At 45.7% G+C, this 17,024-nt stretch overlaps 1 protein-coding gene across 1 annotated transcript in view; it reads right to left on the bottom strand.

The window, feature by feature from the left end:
* The window catches only part of MBTPS1 (membrane bound transcription factor peptidase, site 1), a 55,149-nt gene that overhangs the window by 1,080 nt on the left and 37,045 nt on the right, over positions 1–17,024 (bottom strand). Inside the window, exons 13-22 of the mRNA XM_003418082.4 lie at positions 15,453–15,641; positions 14,737–14,909; positions 13,344–13,459; positions 12,553–12,709; positions 11,675–11,799; positions 10,936–11,013; positions 8,564–8,704; positions 5,843–5,974; positions 4,533–4,659; positions 985–1,115 (exon numbers count right to left, since the gene is read on the bottom strand). Of these exons, the coding sequence (XP_003418130.2) occupies positions 985–1,115; positions 4,533–4,659; positions 5,843–5,974; positions 8,564–8,704; positions 10,936–11,013; positions 11,675–11,799; positions 12,553–12,709; positions 13,344–13,459; positions 14,737–14,909; positions 15,453–15,641 (1,369 nt within the window). The remainder of the gene's footprint in view (positions 1–984; positions 1,116–4,532; positions 4,660–5,842; positions 5,975–8,563; positions 8,705–10,935; positions 11,014–11,674; positions 11,800–12,552; positions 12,710–13,343; positions 13,460–14,736; positions 14,910–15,452; positions 15,642–17,024) is intronic.

Raw genomic sequence — 17,024 nt, 5'->3', positions numbered from 1 at the left:
CTCCCAGAGAGAAGACAGGACAGTGCACAGTAAGGGCGCCCAGAGGAGCCTCGGTTTGCTCAGAACAGCGAGAGGTAGACCAGTTTCCATCCTGCGACACCTGTTGGCCATGCCCCTCCATTTAGGAAAGCTCTCCACAGACTGGCTGTGTGGTAGGAAACTAGGAGCTGCTGCTGGGGGACCCCCGATTTACAATGTCAAATGCGACCCTGTCATGAGCAATGCTGAGGGTTCCAGAATGGACCATCATCAGTGCACCCTGGGACTATGGCAGGGCCTCTGGATCTTAGTGTCACACACACAGTTCCCAGGGCTGGGGTGCCCTTGCTGATCCCTAAAGCTTCTGTTCAGCTCCTAGAAACAGAGAACTCCCTCCAGACTGTTATCTCTCTGGAAGAGCTCAGGGTTCCAGAGCAGAGGAGTGGCCCCCTGCTCTGCTAGGGTGATCCAGTTCCCATGGCCCAGGTAAAGGAGAGCCTTAGACCTGCCCCAGCAGTCTGCTCAGGCCAAAGTGGCTACCTGTGGAGGGCGTGTGTCTGTACTTGGGGTGAGGGGATGGAGTGGAACCACCCAGGGCCACACCGCATCTACCAGTGAAGTCCCATCACTGATGGGATGGTGCTGTATCCCAAAGGCCTGGGCAGAGAATGGGGAGCGGGGGGCACTGTGTCAAGGGTTCAGAGGCCAGGTCGGTTACCATCACTGACTGGGACCAAGCCCAAGCCCAGCAGGTAACAGGCATCCCCTGGGATATGTGATACACATTTGTACTACAGAACTCTAATAAAGAGTGAGCAAGTTACTCTGTCTGAAAATTTTTAAGTGTGACACCTGAACAGAGTAAAAAAAAAATTGTATTTGAAAATCTAAGTAGAATTTTCAAGAGTGACAACAATATCTTAATCCTTTTCTTTTTTTTCAAGGAGGGGATATTTTGAACGAATCACAGTGTTGACTCACAGTGACAACAACGTAAGAACTTACCTCCAGGAATGTCCCAGGCACCACTTTCCCCAGGAGACAAGGGTCGTACTTGAGGACGGTTTGATCTAAAGTTGGGCAACGCCACTTTGTCCAGGTCGATGGAGAGTAGCTTTTGATGTTTCCAAAGGTTACTTCAGGGAAACAGATTAAAGCAAGACAAAAATAAGCAATTATACTAGCCTGGGAAGTTCAGCCAATCCCTGAGAAATGGAAAGTAACTTAAAGACAAGTGACGATCCCATCTACCTTGACATAAAGGCGACTGAATCATCATGTGCCCCTTCTGGGTCCTCAGATAGAAATGTCAATATCAAGTCCATACTCAGGACTCTACAACGTTCAGAGTCAGGTCAGACTACTGCCCACCCAGCCTGCTTTCGCTTGAAGCTGGAGATGTCACAGAGCATCAGGGGAGAGAGGCACACTGGGAAGAGGAGCAGAGCTCTGGAGCAGCCAGAGCTCGCTTTTTGATTAATTAAAATCAACACTGCAGACGTAACTGCACAACTACCACATGTGAGGAGCAGGGCAAACCGGCCCTGGGAGCTGACATCGTCCTTGTCCTCAAGGAAACCACCACTGGGAGGGAGGATATGAGAAACACACATGTAACCATGGCATAAGAAGCCCTGGTTGGACAATGGTTAAGCGCTCGGCTGCTGACTGAAAGACGAGCAGTTCAAATCTTACAGCGTCTCCGAGGGAGAAAAGATCTGGTGACCTCCTCCTGTAATGGTTACAGCCTGGGAAACCCTATGGGGCAGTTCTCCTCTGTGATGAGTCGGAGTCGGCTCCACAGCACACAACAACAACAACAACAGAGTAGAGCATCTGAGCAGCAGCACCTGGAACACATCCCTCCTGGCCCGCCAGGGCGAGTGCCAGACCACGGAGGAAACGTGTGCTCGGCAACAGGTACTGTACTCGTCACGGCAGCATTCTCATCATGTATCCGTAGCTGTGAAGAGCTTGTTCAGACCAGTACAACTTCAGTGGAAGAACGAGAGGCTGACAAGCCGTAAACAGCGGCAGACAGCTTGGGAGAACACAAAGATTAGAGCTAGGAACACGCATGGAAAATGTGAGTACTGTTCCTGCTAAGGAAGGTGAAGGAGTGAAATGATATTTGCAAATTACCAATTCCCCATTTTTCTGCTGTTTATCCACTTGGAAACTGCTGACCTGTCTCTCTTACTCTGGTTGAGAGAATGCAATAGTGTCCAGTTCTATCAGCCAAACACAGTGAAGCCTGACAACTCTTTAGGCCTGGGAAGAAGCCTTCCGTGCAGGAAAGAGATAAACTCTTATGGGATACTCTCAGCCAGGCCATCAATTAGAAAATGCCAACGAGTATTACAATCTCTTCTGTAGTATACGACTGAACTTTACATTTCAGGTTTCATCTGTCTGGAAATTAAAATGGCAATGTTGAGTTACGGAATCAATGATACTTAAGTTTGACTTTTTAGCTGAATATATGTGGGGCTATATTTTAACTCTAACAGGTAAATATGCTGTTACGGAATTTAACTGTTTGGTGATGGCATTTTCTAGTTAAGCAATTGTGGTAACAATACACCATCATTATCATTCCAGAATTCCACCAAATACTGACGGAAGGAGAGAACCACCCTTGGGCAGGGCTTTCTATCAGGTTTGACACCCCTGCAACTGTCCACAAGTATGGACACTCGGTGCCGGACAAATCGGCATGGTGACGATTCTTCATTTCACGTCGGTGAACTAGAAGCCTGTACTTGGCACTGCACCAGTGTCTGCCCTGGGCCTGTAAAGGGCTGTCTGTTGCTTCTTCCATGAGCCTCAAATCTCCTCTAGGAATACAAAGTACATTTAGATCCAGGCTTCTGAGGGCTGACAGTAATTTCCAACCAGATGTTAAATGTGAGATAAACGGGCGGGGGTAGCTGGAAGGAATTACTGAGAGAGAGAAATCGCATTCTAGGAGCCCTGCGTTATCAACATCCCTGAGGATCAGTTCAGAATTAGATGGAATATGTGATGGGAACAGCTGGATACCAAAGGTCATTGTTATCTGCTTCCGAGTCCGGAACAGCCCTGTGGAGAGTAATTGGATTTCTAGAACATGCACCAGCACTGCCTGTCCACAGCGTCAGAACTGCTGACCACGGCTGGTCTGCGTGCTGGAATAATGGGAGGTTATTAATAAATGGGATGTAAAAATGGCAAGTTATCAGAAGATTTTAAATGATGACATGTTAAGTGGAAACGGGAAGTTCTCAGTAATGAAAGTATCAGGAAGAAAAGTGCTGATGAGAAGACACTATGTGGCTCCACAATCTCACTGTCTCCTGTCAAACACATTCCAGTGATGCCATATGGTCCGTGATCGGTGTCCTGAGTGCTGTCTGTGTATAACGAGACAGGCCTTCGACGCCTTCCATGCTCATCCTCCTCGTGACTCATGGTATCCACTGTGGTCCTCTGTACCCGGCCCCACCAACACCTGCACATCACTGAGATTCGTGCAACGTAGACATTCTAAAGGAAGACTCATGGGGCAGAGGACAAGAAGGCATGAGGCATCGCCAGAGGGGGATCTGCTCGCAGAGGTGGCATGGGCAGCAGGAAGGCTGGCTGCCAGGGAGCCGCCCAGCTCAGCGAGATAGAGCCCCAGGAGTGGAGTGAGGTGGCCTCCTAAGGAGGAGGAAGACGTTCCTGTGCAGCCCTGAAGGCTGGGGGCAGGGCGGGGGAGGGAATGGGAAGGTGGCCTCCTGTCGAGGAGGGAGACATTCTTATGCAGCAGCCGCTCCAGCTGAGGGAGTGGTGCACTGCTCTTCTTGTGACACTGGCCCCCGCTTCACACACCAGCACCCCAAGTCAGGAAAAGCTCCAATTATCCCTGCAGTAGAGGAGGGTGTCCTGCTCAGACTGAAGAGCAATAGGGAGGAGGAGAAAACTGTCACCAGCTGTGCTAAACAGGCTCATTCTGCCCAGAGAGACAACAGGCAAGAGATCCAGTTCTGGCTTCTGACAGGAAACCCTCCCAACAGAGAGGCAGAGTGAGACAGGTAGACAGACACTGTCTGGACATGACAGAGAAGGAATGGCAAGGGATGGGGTTATTGGCTGTCACTATGGGAGACTGAGCTCACAAGAAACAAACATCTGCACAGGAAGTTAAGGCCACAGCAGACACCAGGCCAGGCTCCGACTCAGATCCCAAACCTCCTCCAAGGAACCCTAGGCCTATCTGCAGTTCGCCACACTGAACACCTCAGAGACCACAACCTCAAACAGCAAGACTCCACGCCCTCACCAAAACGAGTCAGAGCTCAGGTTCAGTGACAGTGCCAGTGACAGATTCTCATAGCAAGATTCCAGTTACCCACAGCAGGATGCCACCAGAGAACGTATTTCCAAAGATCAACACGGGGGCTCACTAAATTTCAATCCCATCACAAAATGACAAGTCAGGAGATCTGATTATTCGATAGTGTTGTCTGTAAAATTCCATTCTCTCTTACAAAAAAGGGAGTTGTGAATCACAGACCCCCAGGAACACTCACCTAGGAGCCGTCTCATTTAAGGGCTGTGGCTTGGCCCAAGACAGGTGTGGGCAGGCAGGCAGTGTCCGGGGCTTCGGGTCTCCCAGGTGGGCCTCGAGGACCTTTGAGTAGCGGTGTAGGTGGTTTCCTGTGGCCCAGGTCAACATCGACAAAAAAGAAGCAGCACTGTCATTAAGCAGCAAGGGACAAGACAAGGCTTTGTAAGCAGGTTTGTTTGCTTTCCTGCCGCCAGGATCACTACGCTCCGCTGTGAGCCTGTCTTCCAGGGGCCTGCCAGGTGCCTCAGGACAGCGACCTGAGGGCTTTTTCCAGGCAGCATGTTCTCACTGCTGCAGGTAAGTGGATACATGGAACAGACTGTCCCCTTTCAGAGGGTCACACTGTATGTCATGATGTGGTCAACATTTGCTGACCATCAATGCATACACAAGGCCACACGTGAGGATGTGAACCTGCAGAGAAGCTTCATTGCCAAAAAACAAAAACAACCCCTGCATTTTAAAACTTCTGATTTCTTATTTCTTAAATCTGCACCGTCCAATACTGTAGCCATGAGCCACACTGGCCCCTGAGCACATAAAATGCGGTGGTGCCACATGCTAAAATGACAATATTTGTGATGTATTAAGTGAGCTTCACCTATTTCTTTTTACATTTTTTTATGGGGCTCTAGACAGTCTGAAGTTATGCATGTATCTGGCAAGCGTCCGCTGGATGGTGTGGTGGTGACTGGAACATTTGGGCCACGCAAGCCTGAGGCCAGTACTGCTATCCTTGAGACCTGCCGAGATCACAGTCCCCACAAGCCAGCATCCTGTAAGTCAGGTTCCACTGGTGACCAGCCAGTGACCTTGACAGTTACTTCTCTCGCTTCTGCTTCTTCATCTGGAAACTGTGACAGTAACATTTACTCTCACAGGACTGCTGAAAGGACTTCGCGAGATAATCCACGGCACGCAACCAGCCTAATGCCTGGTACCCAGCAAGTGCTCAAAGGCATCCGCTAGTATCGCTGAAAACCTCCATGAGCCAGTTCTTCACCTGTGAGAGTGGGACAATGCACCCAAGCTCCAAGCAATGTGAGGATTTGGGGAGCGTGTCAGAGCACCTGGAGCACAGTGGCCCTTGGCAAAAGTCCATTCTAGTCAGCTAGGCTACAGCCGTTTGCTACTCTGCCTACGATCATTAAGGAAAAAAACCTGGTGGAACACACCAACGGTCTTCATTTTCTGGCAAGCAGGATGGTTCCTGAGGCGGCATCATGCTAGGCTGCACGATTCCCCTCCATGAGCGCCGTCCCGGCCACTCACCTTCCATCCTCTCTGGGGTCACGGAGCCTGTTCCACTTGGCGGGCGCTGCCGGTTTCCAGAATGACTGAGGCTGGGAGGGGTCACCCCGTATGACGTGTACTGAAGGAGAGCATCCAGAAGCCAAAAGCAATCTGGGGAGTTAACAAGTGTGCTGGTTAGGAATTACATTGTTTTAGAAGGAAACCCTACAGAAAGATAAAAGAAAGTTAATCTCAAAAAGAAGAGAAAATGGTAGTAAAGAGTTCAGATCAAGGCAACTCTGGCACGTTCTGGCTCACTGGTTCTTTAGCAGCACGTGCCCTACCAGGCCAGTGTCCAGGCCACTAGACCAGCACGTGTAAATGAGACCAGCTGGGGCTTCACTATAGGGCCCTGTGCTCTGGGCAGTGTTTGCATCACTGCACCCAGTGCTGGCCAAACTGCCCGAGTACGCACTCAGCCCTGGGCCCCATGCAGGGACAGCAAGACTGTGTGACAGCCCTGGAGTGAAGAGTGGCCCAGAGAGCTGGGTCTCTGAGGCAAGGGACCATAACTTCTGCCACCACCGAAGGGTTCTGTGGAGAAGGACCTAGATTTACAGTGTTTAAGAGCTGGTGGGCAGGGCTGGGACCAGTGTGTGGACACTGCAGGGAGGTGGGTTTGAATTCAACACAAGTTGGAGAGCCATTACTTTGAGCTGCCATTTGGGCTGGTGGCTCCCAATCCCTAATGCTTGAAAGCCGAGGGTGGTCTGAGATTTCTTGGGACATTGCAAGGAGTCCAGGCGCTGAGCAGCAATAACCAGGTCCCGCTCACAGGCTGCAGAGGCATGGTTCTACAGAAAACTGGAAATGCCGCCCTGCACTGAAACCTGGAATGACTGTTTCCGTACCCTTCCTCCCTGGGTCTGCCCATTCCAGGAGCCATTATCATCAACCTGGATGATTCAGGACTTTGCGCTCAATGAAGGACACTTGTGGTCATGTGCTGCAAGCCCCCACAGGGCACTAACAGCTGCCATTTGAAAGTGAAGGGCTAGGACAATCTTCTCACATTTTAAGTTTTTATTTTTTTTCCCATGAAGTACTTTAATTTGCCGATCACCGTGAGGTGACACTTTAATCACCATTAAAACAAAACAGTACGATTACAGTTTATATAACACACATTTGGAAGTTATAAACAAGAGTTTGTTATGTGAGTAAGCCTGGATAAAAAACAAAAATTTACAATGTTTACTTCACTTTTTTTTTTTTTAAAGCAAAAAGAAAGTTTTATTCGGCATATGTTCAAAGAAGCAAAAGTAGGAAAATGAACAAGCATGCCGCTAGAGCCATGTCTGCCCAAGTCCAAGGAAATATTACAGAATAAACTAAAGTGGGAGAACAGACAAGCACTCTGCCACAGCTGTGTCTGCCCGAGTCCAAGGAAGTATTACAGAATAGGCAAGAATGGGAAAGCAGACAAGCACGCTGCCACAGCCACATCTGCCCGAGTCCAAAGAAATTACGTAATAGACAAAAGTGGGGAAATGGACAAGTAAGCTGCTAGAGCCATGGCCGCCCAAGGAATATTACAGAATCATCAGTATATATTAATATTACAACATTTTAAGTTTTAATAAAGACTTTTACCAGGTGATCTCAAATCTTTAAAAGAATATCTCTGTGGAAATAAAACATCAATCTTCTTTCAACCGTTAGTTTAACCCTCACTTTTGATTTTTAAGAAGGCCAATTATACTCTAAGGATTTACATAAAATGCTAGGAATTTAGTCAATTTCAACTTAAAATCAGAAAGGGAGAGAGAGGAGAGAGACAAGAAATGTAGGTGGGAGGGGAGAGAGGGGATGGATGGGGCTCTCGACTCACAGTTCAAGCTCTTAGAAGACCTTGTTTTCTTGCAGTTATGCTTTTCCAGTGATTTGCAAGTATGAGGGTAGATGGTACCATCCCCTCCCCCTGGTGCCCCAGAGGTCTTAGTGAATTAGGAGACCACGTCTTAGTCCTATTTTTTTCCATCATCTTACCAAGGTACAAAGACGTAACACTTTCGGCATACCACTTCCTCCTTTATAAAACAACAGTCTATATCCAAGCTCAAAAGCACCAAGCTTAGAAGAGACCCTGAAAAGGGGAAAGTGTAGGAGGTGACCCTTCTTGGTGCACACCCCCCACCAACATACGCACGCACACACACACCCCTAAAGGTTGTAACACTCCCCCGAAACACAAAGGCACACACGCCCATCCACCCACCCCTAAAGGTTATAACACTCCTCTGAAAGACAAAGGCTCATATAGCCAAGACTCCCAGGTCTGGGAGGAAAGCAGGTGCTGGGCCTTCCTGGAAACACTGCCACCCCCAAGTGGCCATACGGGAGACACACAGACAGCTTAGAAGGTAAAGCTTGGGAAAGGAAAACAGGGTGTTGGGTCTTTCCACTGTGGTACTGGGGTCCTGGGCACTGGCCTCACGAGGGTGGAGATAAGAGAAGAAGCCACTGCAGACTGCCAAAGCAGTTTTGTTTTGTTTCTTAAATGTGTCCAGAGTTAGATACCTATCAAAAAACTCCAAGCAGTCAGAGCACCTGGACCACCGCCAGTTGTACTTGGCTCATGTGAGCAGAGTCTTTTGTTCACCAGCATTTTATCAGGGCCTTCTCAGGACAAAGGGAGGAAAGGACTTGTGTGTCACATTCTGAGGCCCATGTGCTCTCCTGCCACACTGCCGTTCTTACCCTTCTGCCGGTGACTGTCATCCAGGCAGTTGGAGTCTCCGTACAGCACAATTCGGCCTCCACCCTCAGCTGGAATCTGATAAAGGCCCAAGATGGGGACATTCTCAATAACTGCTGTTTCCTGCTTTAAAACCTCCAATCCTAAAGCAACACAACAACAAAAATAGCAACAAGAATTTCTGTCAAAGAACTGTTTTGTATCACTTAACAAATATAAAACCACAGCAAGATTCAGTATTTAATCAATATAGTCCAAACTTTTAGGCTAGGAAAGCAATGTCTTAAATGTCACTAATTTGGGTTTTAGCAAAATTCACTAATTCCATCCTTTTTCATTTTCACTTGAAACGCAAGTACAAAGTATCTGGTCTGCAAGCGTAAACTGTCATTTCTCCTTTTTCAGGTTTAAACAAAACAAATTCTTGTCTGCGCTTACCCTGAGAGCCCTACATCTTCGGACTGTTTTTGTTAAATTTATACAGAGATCTCTATGGGAGGAGAGCAGGTGCTGGGCCCTCCAGAGAACACTGCCGCCCCCGTGTGGCCGTGCTGGAGATGCACAGACAGCCTAGCGGGTAAAGCTGTGGAAGAGAAGACAGGGTGCTGAAGTCCCAGACAGGGTGCCTAAGTTCCGGACAGTGGCTTCAGGACACACCCAGCACGACTGAGAAAGCTGAATGGGTCAGAGGTCAACAAGGTGTCCAAGCCACAGGCTGCAACTCTCAGTGCATCATCCTACAATCTAAGCATCTTCCCAAGCGAGCGCTCTCCTCAACACCAGAACATGACAGGCGTCTTCAGCAGAACCCAGGGCGTACCATGTTGGTAGCACTCAAAATGCCTGTGGCTAGGAAAATGCCACCATCTCACGCTCTCTGTGTGTAACTCCACTAGGAGCTAAGTGGAAGGAAACAAGATTTCCTTCGGAGTGAGGGAAAAACAGCAGTAAAGCAGACGAAATGTGTAAAGCACAAGGCACTGCCTTTGGGCCTCACGGTGTCACTGGGTTTTGCTCCTGACAGTGGGCTCTTTTCTGACACAGCATAACCCGGATTTCCACACTCCTATTTTTTACCACAAGGATTATTCAATTCGAAGCCTTTTTCGAAATAAAAACAAGCCACCACTTAAAAGGATTTCAAGGTAATTACTCATTTCAGACTGCAGCAGAACACCAACATAAAGTGTTCATCTTTAAATGTAATTTTTTTTCTCTGTAAGACACTTATCTCACTTTGAAACGAAATCCTCATTTAATTCTTATGTAAAAAACTCTTAGTGTTAACACTCCTAAAGGTGTGTTTCTATGACAAGTCTTCGTGATCCTTTAAAAGTCCAAATCCTGAATGTTCTTAACAGGACCTGCATCAACATAACAGGTTGCTGACTTGACAGGTTGCACATCACCATAACAAAAAGCCCTTCATGGGCTGCTAGGTGCTACTTTCTTTTTTTTTTCCAAATAATATTTTGCTGTGTTTTCAACGAGAGTTTACACAGCTAATTAGGTTTTTATTTGACAATCTGTACATAAATTGTTCACTGACATTATAGTTTTCACAATGTGTCAACGTTCTCTTAAATTGCATTCTGGTTGTTCCCTTTCCAGTGCTCTAGTTTCCCTGCTCCCTTCTCTTCTCATCTTTGCTTTAGAGTAACTGTTAATCTTTTGGTCTGACACAGATGGTTTTTTAATGGAGCACCTTAAATCTAAGTTTGATTCTCCTCCCCCAGAGCAGTGAGCCAGTGAGGGACACACACCATGAGGAGACCACTGCTTTTGCTCCTCACATGTACCCAGTGCCAGCAATGACTGTCCTTTGAGACACTGATTTCAGAAAGGATCACTAACCTACTTTAAGTTGTGCCACATGATGGGGGAAGACAAACCACTCATGTGCTTGAAGTTAAAATACAACCCTACGAAGCACAGATCTGTTTACTGACTGACGTGGCTTTGGTGAAAAGAAAAAAAACCCTTTCAAATGGGTAGAGACTCTTCAGACATAAATTCCACCTGCGGTTGCAGACAAGTAACAAATCCTGACTTTTCATCATTCTCAACTAATAAAACCATCCATAACTCCCCATTATGGAAACAGTACACTTTCAGATGGACGTTCATTCTGAAATACAAAATACCAACTCTCATGAGGAACAGCTAATGGGCCTGGGATTTCTTCTCGGAGGGATGAAAACGTTCTGGAATTAGGCAGAGGTGAAGGTTGAACAGCCACGTGAATATACTACAAACCACTGCACTGTACACTCTAGAAGGACAGATATTATAGTATGTGAGTTATAGTCAACAAATTTGTTATTATAAAAAGAAGAACAAAGAAACCGAAAAGCCTATGAGTAGCATTCTTTACCTTGGTCCTTAAAGGTCTGTGTGATCACTATGCCCTCTTCTGGAAACTTCGCGATGCTGCACCCTGATGCGTAATACACTAGAAAAGAATTGCTCAAAGTTATGAGAACACAAAACACTCAACAATTGCATCAAGAACTAATCATTTACCCAAAATGCATTCTTTACAAATTATACAGTTTTTAAAAACTGTTTTTATTCTTAAAAGCTGCCACTGCCTTGTCACATTTCAAGTAATTACCTCAAAATTCAAGTTCAAAAAAAACACTGACACTGGTTGCAGAACAGAACTGTCAGAGACTTAGGACAACCCAAGTCAGGATGAGCACAATTACTAATGCGTAAGTGCTGTTCCAGAAACTAGCTACCAGAAGTGTATCAGGAGACTTCATAAACAAGATATGCAAAGTTATTTCACCAACGAAATTTTGTAAATGATCAACAACCTATGATGTATTTACTATTTGGGAGCATATAATATACAAAGAATTTTACAGACAGCACCAAAATTAGGAGTGCCTGCATAAAATATTTTCGTTTCAAAAATCTGGACAGAACCAGAGTGGTTAATACCACTTTATAAAAATACTTCTCAAAAACATCGAGTCATTCTTTCTATAGGCCCTCACTTATTTAGGAATCGCATAATTCTCTCTCTGAAGTGTAGACTTCAAAGTTACAAGTCTCACAACTCTTGAAATAATGTGCCCTTTTTAAAGAAAGTAAACATAGAACCTCACTGTCATGGTTTGCCAAGGTAAAGTCCCCTTCATACAGGCCGTCGCTGAACGCCATATTCCAGACGGACAGCAGCTCATTGAGAGCTGGGACGTTGGCGCCTCCTGTGTCCGGCATCCACCACTGTCTGTGAAAGTGAGAACAAGGCACAGGCTCTCAGCACATGGAGAATCAACACCGCCACCCACACCCCATCACAACAAAAGCCAAGCTCCCCTGCCACATGCCGGTCTGTCCACGCTAAGGCTTCAGTTCAGCTGAGACTAATGCCTGGGTTGGAGTCACACTGCAAGTGCAAATGCTTCAACCCGTGTGCAGGAAAAAGTAACCTTTTCTTATGAAATGAAAGTCAGTACTTCATTCAAACACCCTCATACAATTGCCTAGCCTAAATCTAGAGAAGTGGAGGAAAAGAGATGAGAAGCAAACTTGTAAGAATTCAGTTGAGAAACTTATAAAGAAAAAACTCAAAATACATTATAAAGATATTATACTTATAAATAATTAATTTACTAGAAGGGTCCTCCAAGTAACAGTTCCTTTGGTGCATTAAAACCTGTACAAATTCAGTAACAGAGAGAGGGAGTACAGGAAGGACAGAATGTACAGCTTAAGTATCTGAGATCAAGAAACGACGATGAATTCCCTAAACTGACTCAGGAATGGTAAGCATTTTACTTACTTTGCAAGGTATCATTTTAAAGCATCTTTCAAGAACACATCCTCTCTCTGAAGAGAGAGCTTTTTCTAACCAAGCTTTCTGATTTCTGGTAACTGAAAGGACCACCAGCAGGTCAAATAATCATCGAAGTATTTGGTGGATACACATTAATTCCCCCAAATTCAGATTTCTTATCCAAATACCAACTCATCCCAGTACCTTGTGTTTTCATCATAGAACTTCACTTTTCTCATAACGGAAGTGTTGTACCAATCACTGAAGACGATGAGCGAAAGGCCATTGTCCACGTCCCTCCTCAGCTTGGCAATCTCTTCGGGGAAGTACTCCTCCTCATTGTCCACCATCAGTAACGTTCCTGGGGCACAAAGTGCCAAGGTTTGAGAATTTTCATCTCTGAATGTATTTTACTGGGGACTATCTCTCAAGCTCCTGGCTCTTAATCTTTTGGTTTGTGCCACTGAAAAAGGAGGTGAAAAATAAAGGACCAGGGCTCACCAATACACAAACCAAAAGACCCCTTGCCATTGAGTCGATTCCGACTCACAGCAACCCTACAGGACAGAGGAGAGCTGCCCCCCGTGAGGTTCCCAAGGAGCAGCTGGTGGTTTTGAACTGCCCACCTCTTGGTTAGCAGTTGAGCTCTTGGTGCCAGCTAGTTGTAGCCTTTTGTTTTCATTTGTGATGGCTAATATAAAGATTTCTCACTTACTTAAGAAGGAACAAAATACAGTGTGAGAGTTTTTTTTTCTTTTAAAAACGTACAAATGTCCCTATCTCTAAGCATCCGATAGTCCTGTCTTTTAGCTGGATGTTACAACCACCCCACCAAATCCGAGGCACGTAGTCTTCTTTAACACCTAGTTCGGCCTTCACCATGACAAGGAGACTGCTTGTTGGCCCATCATTTAACACGTGATTCACCCTGTCAGCATTCAGCAACCCCTGTGTTGGCTGCAAGAGCATCTGGATAGCAGACCCTTGCTGCTCACCATACTGATTAGCATCGAAGCACGTGAAGGGAGAGCCAAGGACTTCAACAAAGTAGCCCATGCTTCTCAAGTGTTGGTACATGTCCCTGAAGTTAGTGTGGATGTGGTCGCCATTCCTGAAAAGCAAAAAGCCAGGACATGAAAATGATCAATCTTTTTTCATAAGAAAGTCTTATCTAGTTAGGTCACCAGCAGAAAAGGCCTGCGAAGTCTCGTCCACCGGCCCAGAAGCTGGGCTTTCTGACCTGCTTTCTCTGTGCTGGATGCATGAGAATGGATAACAGGAAACCATGTGCATGGCTCACGCATGGAGAAGACAAAATAATACCAAGGCACAGCTGGAAAAATGTTTGTACAGTGCGCTGAACCACAGCTTTATCAAGCAGCATGCATGTAAATTGCTAGTAACCACCTGCATTTGACAACCTAGCTTAGCACACAGCAAAAGAACACAGAGATGCTGGAGCAAACCACACAGGGCAAAAAGAACTAAGATGGCAACACACAACTACACTTATAGCACTCTTGTTGATCACCTTTCACTCCTTCTTCTGCCTAAATGTGTTCATTTTCCTGTTTTCTCCATGTAAGCCATCTACCCAATTGCCCCAGCCAAAACCCCAGTAATCACTATATATCCTGGGCACTCCACCCCCACCCAGCCCTCCCCTAGACCTTCAGAGCCAGCCTGCTCCACAGTGCTGAGCCACACACTCTCTCCAGGCCCACGGCTACTACCACGGCTTACCAGCTTTGCCTCTGGTCTGAGCCCCTTCTAATCTACCTTCCAGAAGAATCTTCTTAAAGGGCAAATCTGATCTTATAAAAATCTTTCAAAATTACACAGACCACACCAAGAAGTTTGGCCATGTGAAAGAAGTTTGAATGGGCAGCCACTGAAGAGTTTTAAGGAATCTGTGATATAATTCATGTTTTAAAAAGATGCACATGGCTGCTACATGGGGAACAGGATTTTCAGGGAGCAAGAACAAAACAGTGAGACTTGGCAGGAGGCTACTGATGCCATCTAGGTAAGAGATGACAATGGCTGGTACAAGGGCAGAAGCCAAAGAGATGGTCAGGCATGGTGGGATTCAGGACTTGTTTTGAAGGTAGAACTGACAGGATTTCCTGATTGACTCACTGGGAGATGTAAGGGAAAGAGCAAATAAGGACGGCCTCGAGGTTTTTTACTGCACAATTATTCAATTATAACTGTGCTACATTTCAAAGGCAAAGTGCAGGGTGCTTGAAGAGCAAAAGGACCCACAAAGTCTGGGGATCATGGAGTCCAGGCTCAACAAGAGGTTCACCCTCCACCCAGGAGCGGTGACCCCCAGGCCCGAGGTGGATGGACATGGAGGCAATACGTATCACGTCTGACGTGGCTTACCAGTCTAGAGGATCGTTCTTCATTCTCAAATTATCCCTGGGGAAATAGCCAGGTGGGTAGCGGAGGTTGTGGTACTGATCCCAGAGAACCCGCTTGCTTCGAGGAGGAGTAGGAATGATCTTCACCTTAATGGGGAGCTTCACCGTGGAAGTCTGTTCTGCGCCATTTTTTGACTGGAAGAAATAACAGAAACCTGAAGATGCCCCCTCTGTACAGAAGCAGCTGTTGGGTTTTCTTCTTTTAAAAATCATCTCTATTTATCAATTTAAGCCAAATAATTTGCACACAAGAATTTCCAATAGCAACAAATGTGTGAAGTGGCAGATTCAATTACCGCAGTTAACCCCATTCAAACTCTTATGAGTTTAAGACTTACACTGTAAGGCACTTGGTTCCAAAAAGCCACAAGAGCTTCAGAAGATGACCCCCCATTTTCTTTTAGAGGACGCATACTTGGGCACCATCATTTTGAGCTTGAAATCTGGCACAAAACAGTCACATCCGTTGTTGCTTGGCAACAGACTAGGGAACACTATTACTCACTTACTGGATTGGTTTTTTACACTCCACTGCTTCAGAGACCCTATCCTTAAAGACTGATCCGTCAGTCAACTGAACTTAGCATCCAAGACCCCAGGAGTCAGCCTGTCCTTCCCTGCCTGACAAGTGACATTAAAGGGTAGGAGAAAGAAGCTATTTCCCCGCCACACACTTACTTCCGTCTCCGCTGGGGAGGACACGGTGATCATGACGTGGCCCTGGGCGATGCCTTCCCAAGAAGCCGCTTTCTTGGTGACAGAGATGGAAATGGCCAGGTAGCCTGACCAAGGCCACAATACCGAGGAGAAGGAAAAAGCGACTTCGATGTTGTCTCCGTTCTGTGGTAAATAGGGCTGCCAGTCAGGCTACAGGGGAAAGAAAGCAAGGGAAGGCTGAAGGGAAATTCTTAGGGACGAAGTATCTGGAACTCAGACACTTCATCTCGACGCCTAAATGAGCTAAATCAGTTTTTGAGAGGTATTTTATTAAATAAGGCAAAAAAAAATGTGTACACAGACACTGAGCAACCTATACACCAAGGAGCTTATGGACCTTCTAGAACATCACTCACTAGGAAGTCTGCAAACTACTATTTCTGACAGCCTCCAATTTTATGGAAAATATTTTTTTCTAAGTTAAAAAAAAAAATGTTGGGGGGGATAGACACACAGTTGACAAAGAATTTCTATCTGGTCTGAGAACTAACGTAATTGGAAAATCTCGGATTTGAAGTTAGGTCCCAATTAATTATAAGCTTAAAGAATCACATTAACTGAAAGTAATAAAATGCCACAGGTGTAGAGTGTCCCCATTCGAATTCTGCAGCTAGAGGCTGGGGAGGCAGAGGTTTTTGCCGAAGCCCAGAGAGGCACTGCTCGGATGGAAACACAGCTGCCCTCTCTGCCCCGCCGAGGTGAGCACAAGAGACCTTCTGGAAGAAACACGGATGAGCTCCTATGATTAACCAGCATTTCAAACCAGCTCTAAATATCAAGTATATACTCCCCAAATGAGTCAGATTATTTAAAAAGAAGAATTTTTTTTTTTTAAACGAAAAAGGAATGTCTGAAGGATGGAGCATCACCAACGATGAGAAAGGAAAGGGATTTGGGGCCACTGATGAGAAAGAAAAAGGTTGGCTTTTGTCCATCTCTTATAGCACACACGCAAATAACTCCACGCAGATGAAGAAATTAAATCTATTAACAAGCATATGAAAAAAGAACAGTGGAGAACGGAACTGAGATTTTATTCTATCTCTGGAAGGCTAAGTTTCTAATCTTTGAAACAAAAGATGATAAATTCAACTACATAAGAATGTTAAACTTACACAACTGGAAAAAAAAAGTTTTTATACCACTATAAGAACTAATATTAAAGGGAAAGGAAAACAATAATCTGGGGAACACTGCATAAAACACAAGTAGTGACCTAAAGATCTTATTCAGACTGACAGGGAAAATTCCAATTCTCATAGAAACATGGGCCAAGGAAATAAAAAGATAATCCACACAAGAGGAAAAACAATTAGTAAACAAACCTGAGATATATCCACCTCAAAAAAAAAAAAAGACCAAAGAAATGCAAATTAAACCAGGCATCCATTTTATCTCTTCTAAATTTAATGTTAAGTGATATACCAAAATGTCCATCAATGGATGAATGTATAAACAAAATGTGGTACGTACACACAGTGGAATATTATCCATTGCTGTTGAGTTGGTTCCGACTCACAGAGACTCTACAGG

The sequence above is a fragment of the Loxodonta africana genome, chromosome 21 (genome assembly GCF_030014295.1).
Source record: "Loxodonta africana isolate mLoxAfr1 chromosome 21, mLoxAfr1.hap2, whole genome shotgun sequence".
Lineage (NCBI taxonomy): Eukaryota > Metazoa > Chordata > Mammalia > Proboscidea > Elephantidae > Loxodonta > Loxodonta africana.
Note: the sequence above shows the minus strand (reverse complement) of the source record. Positions and strands in the feature narration are given on the sequence as shown.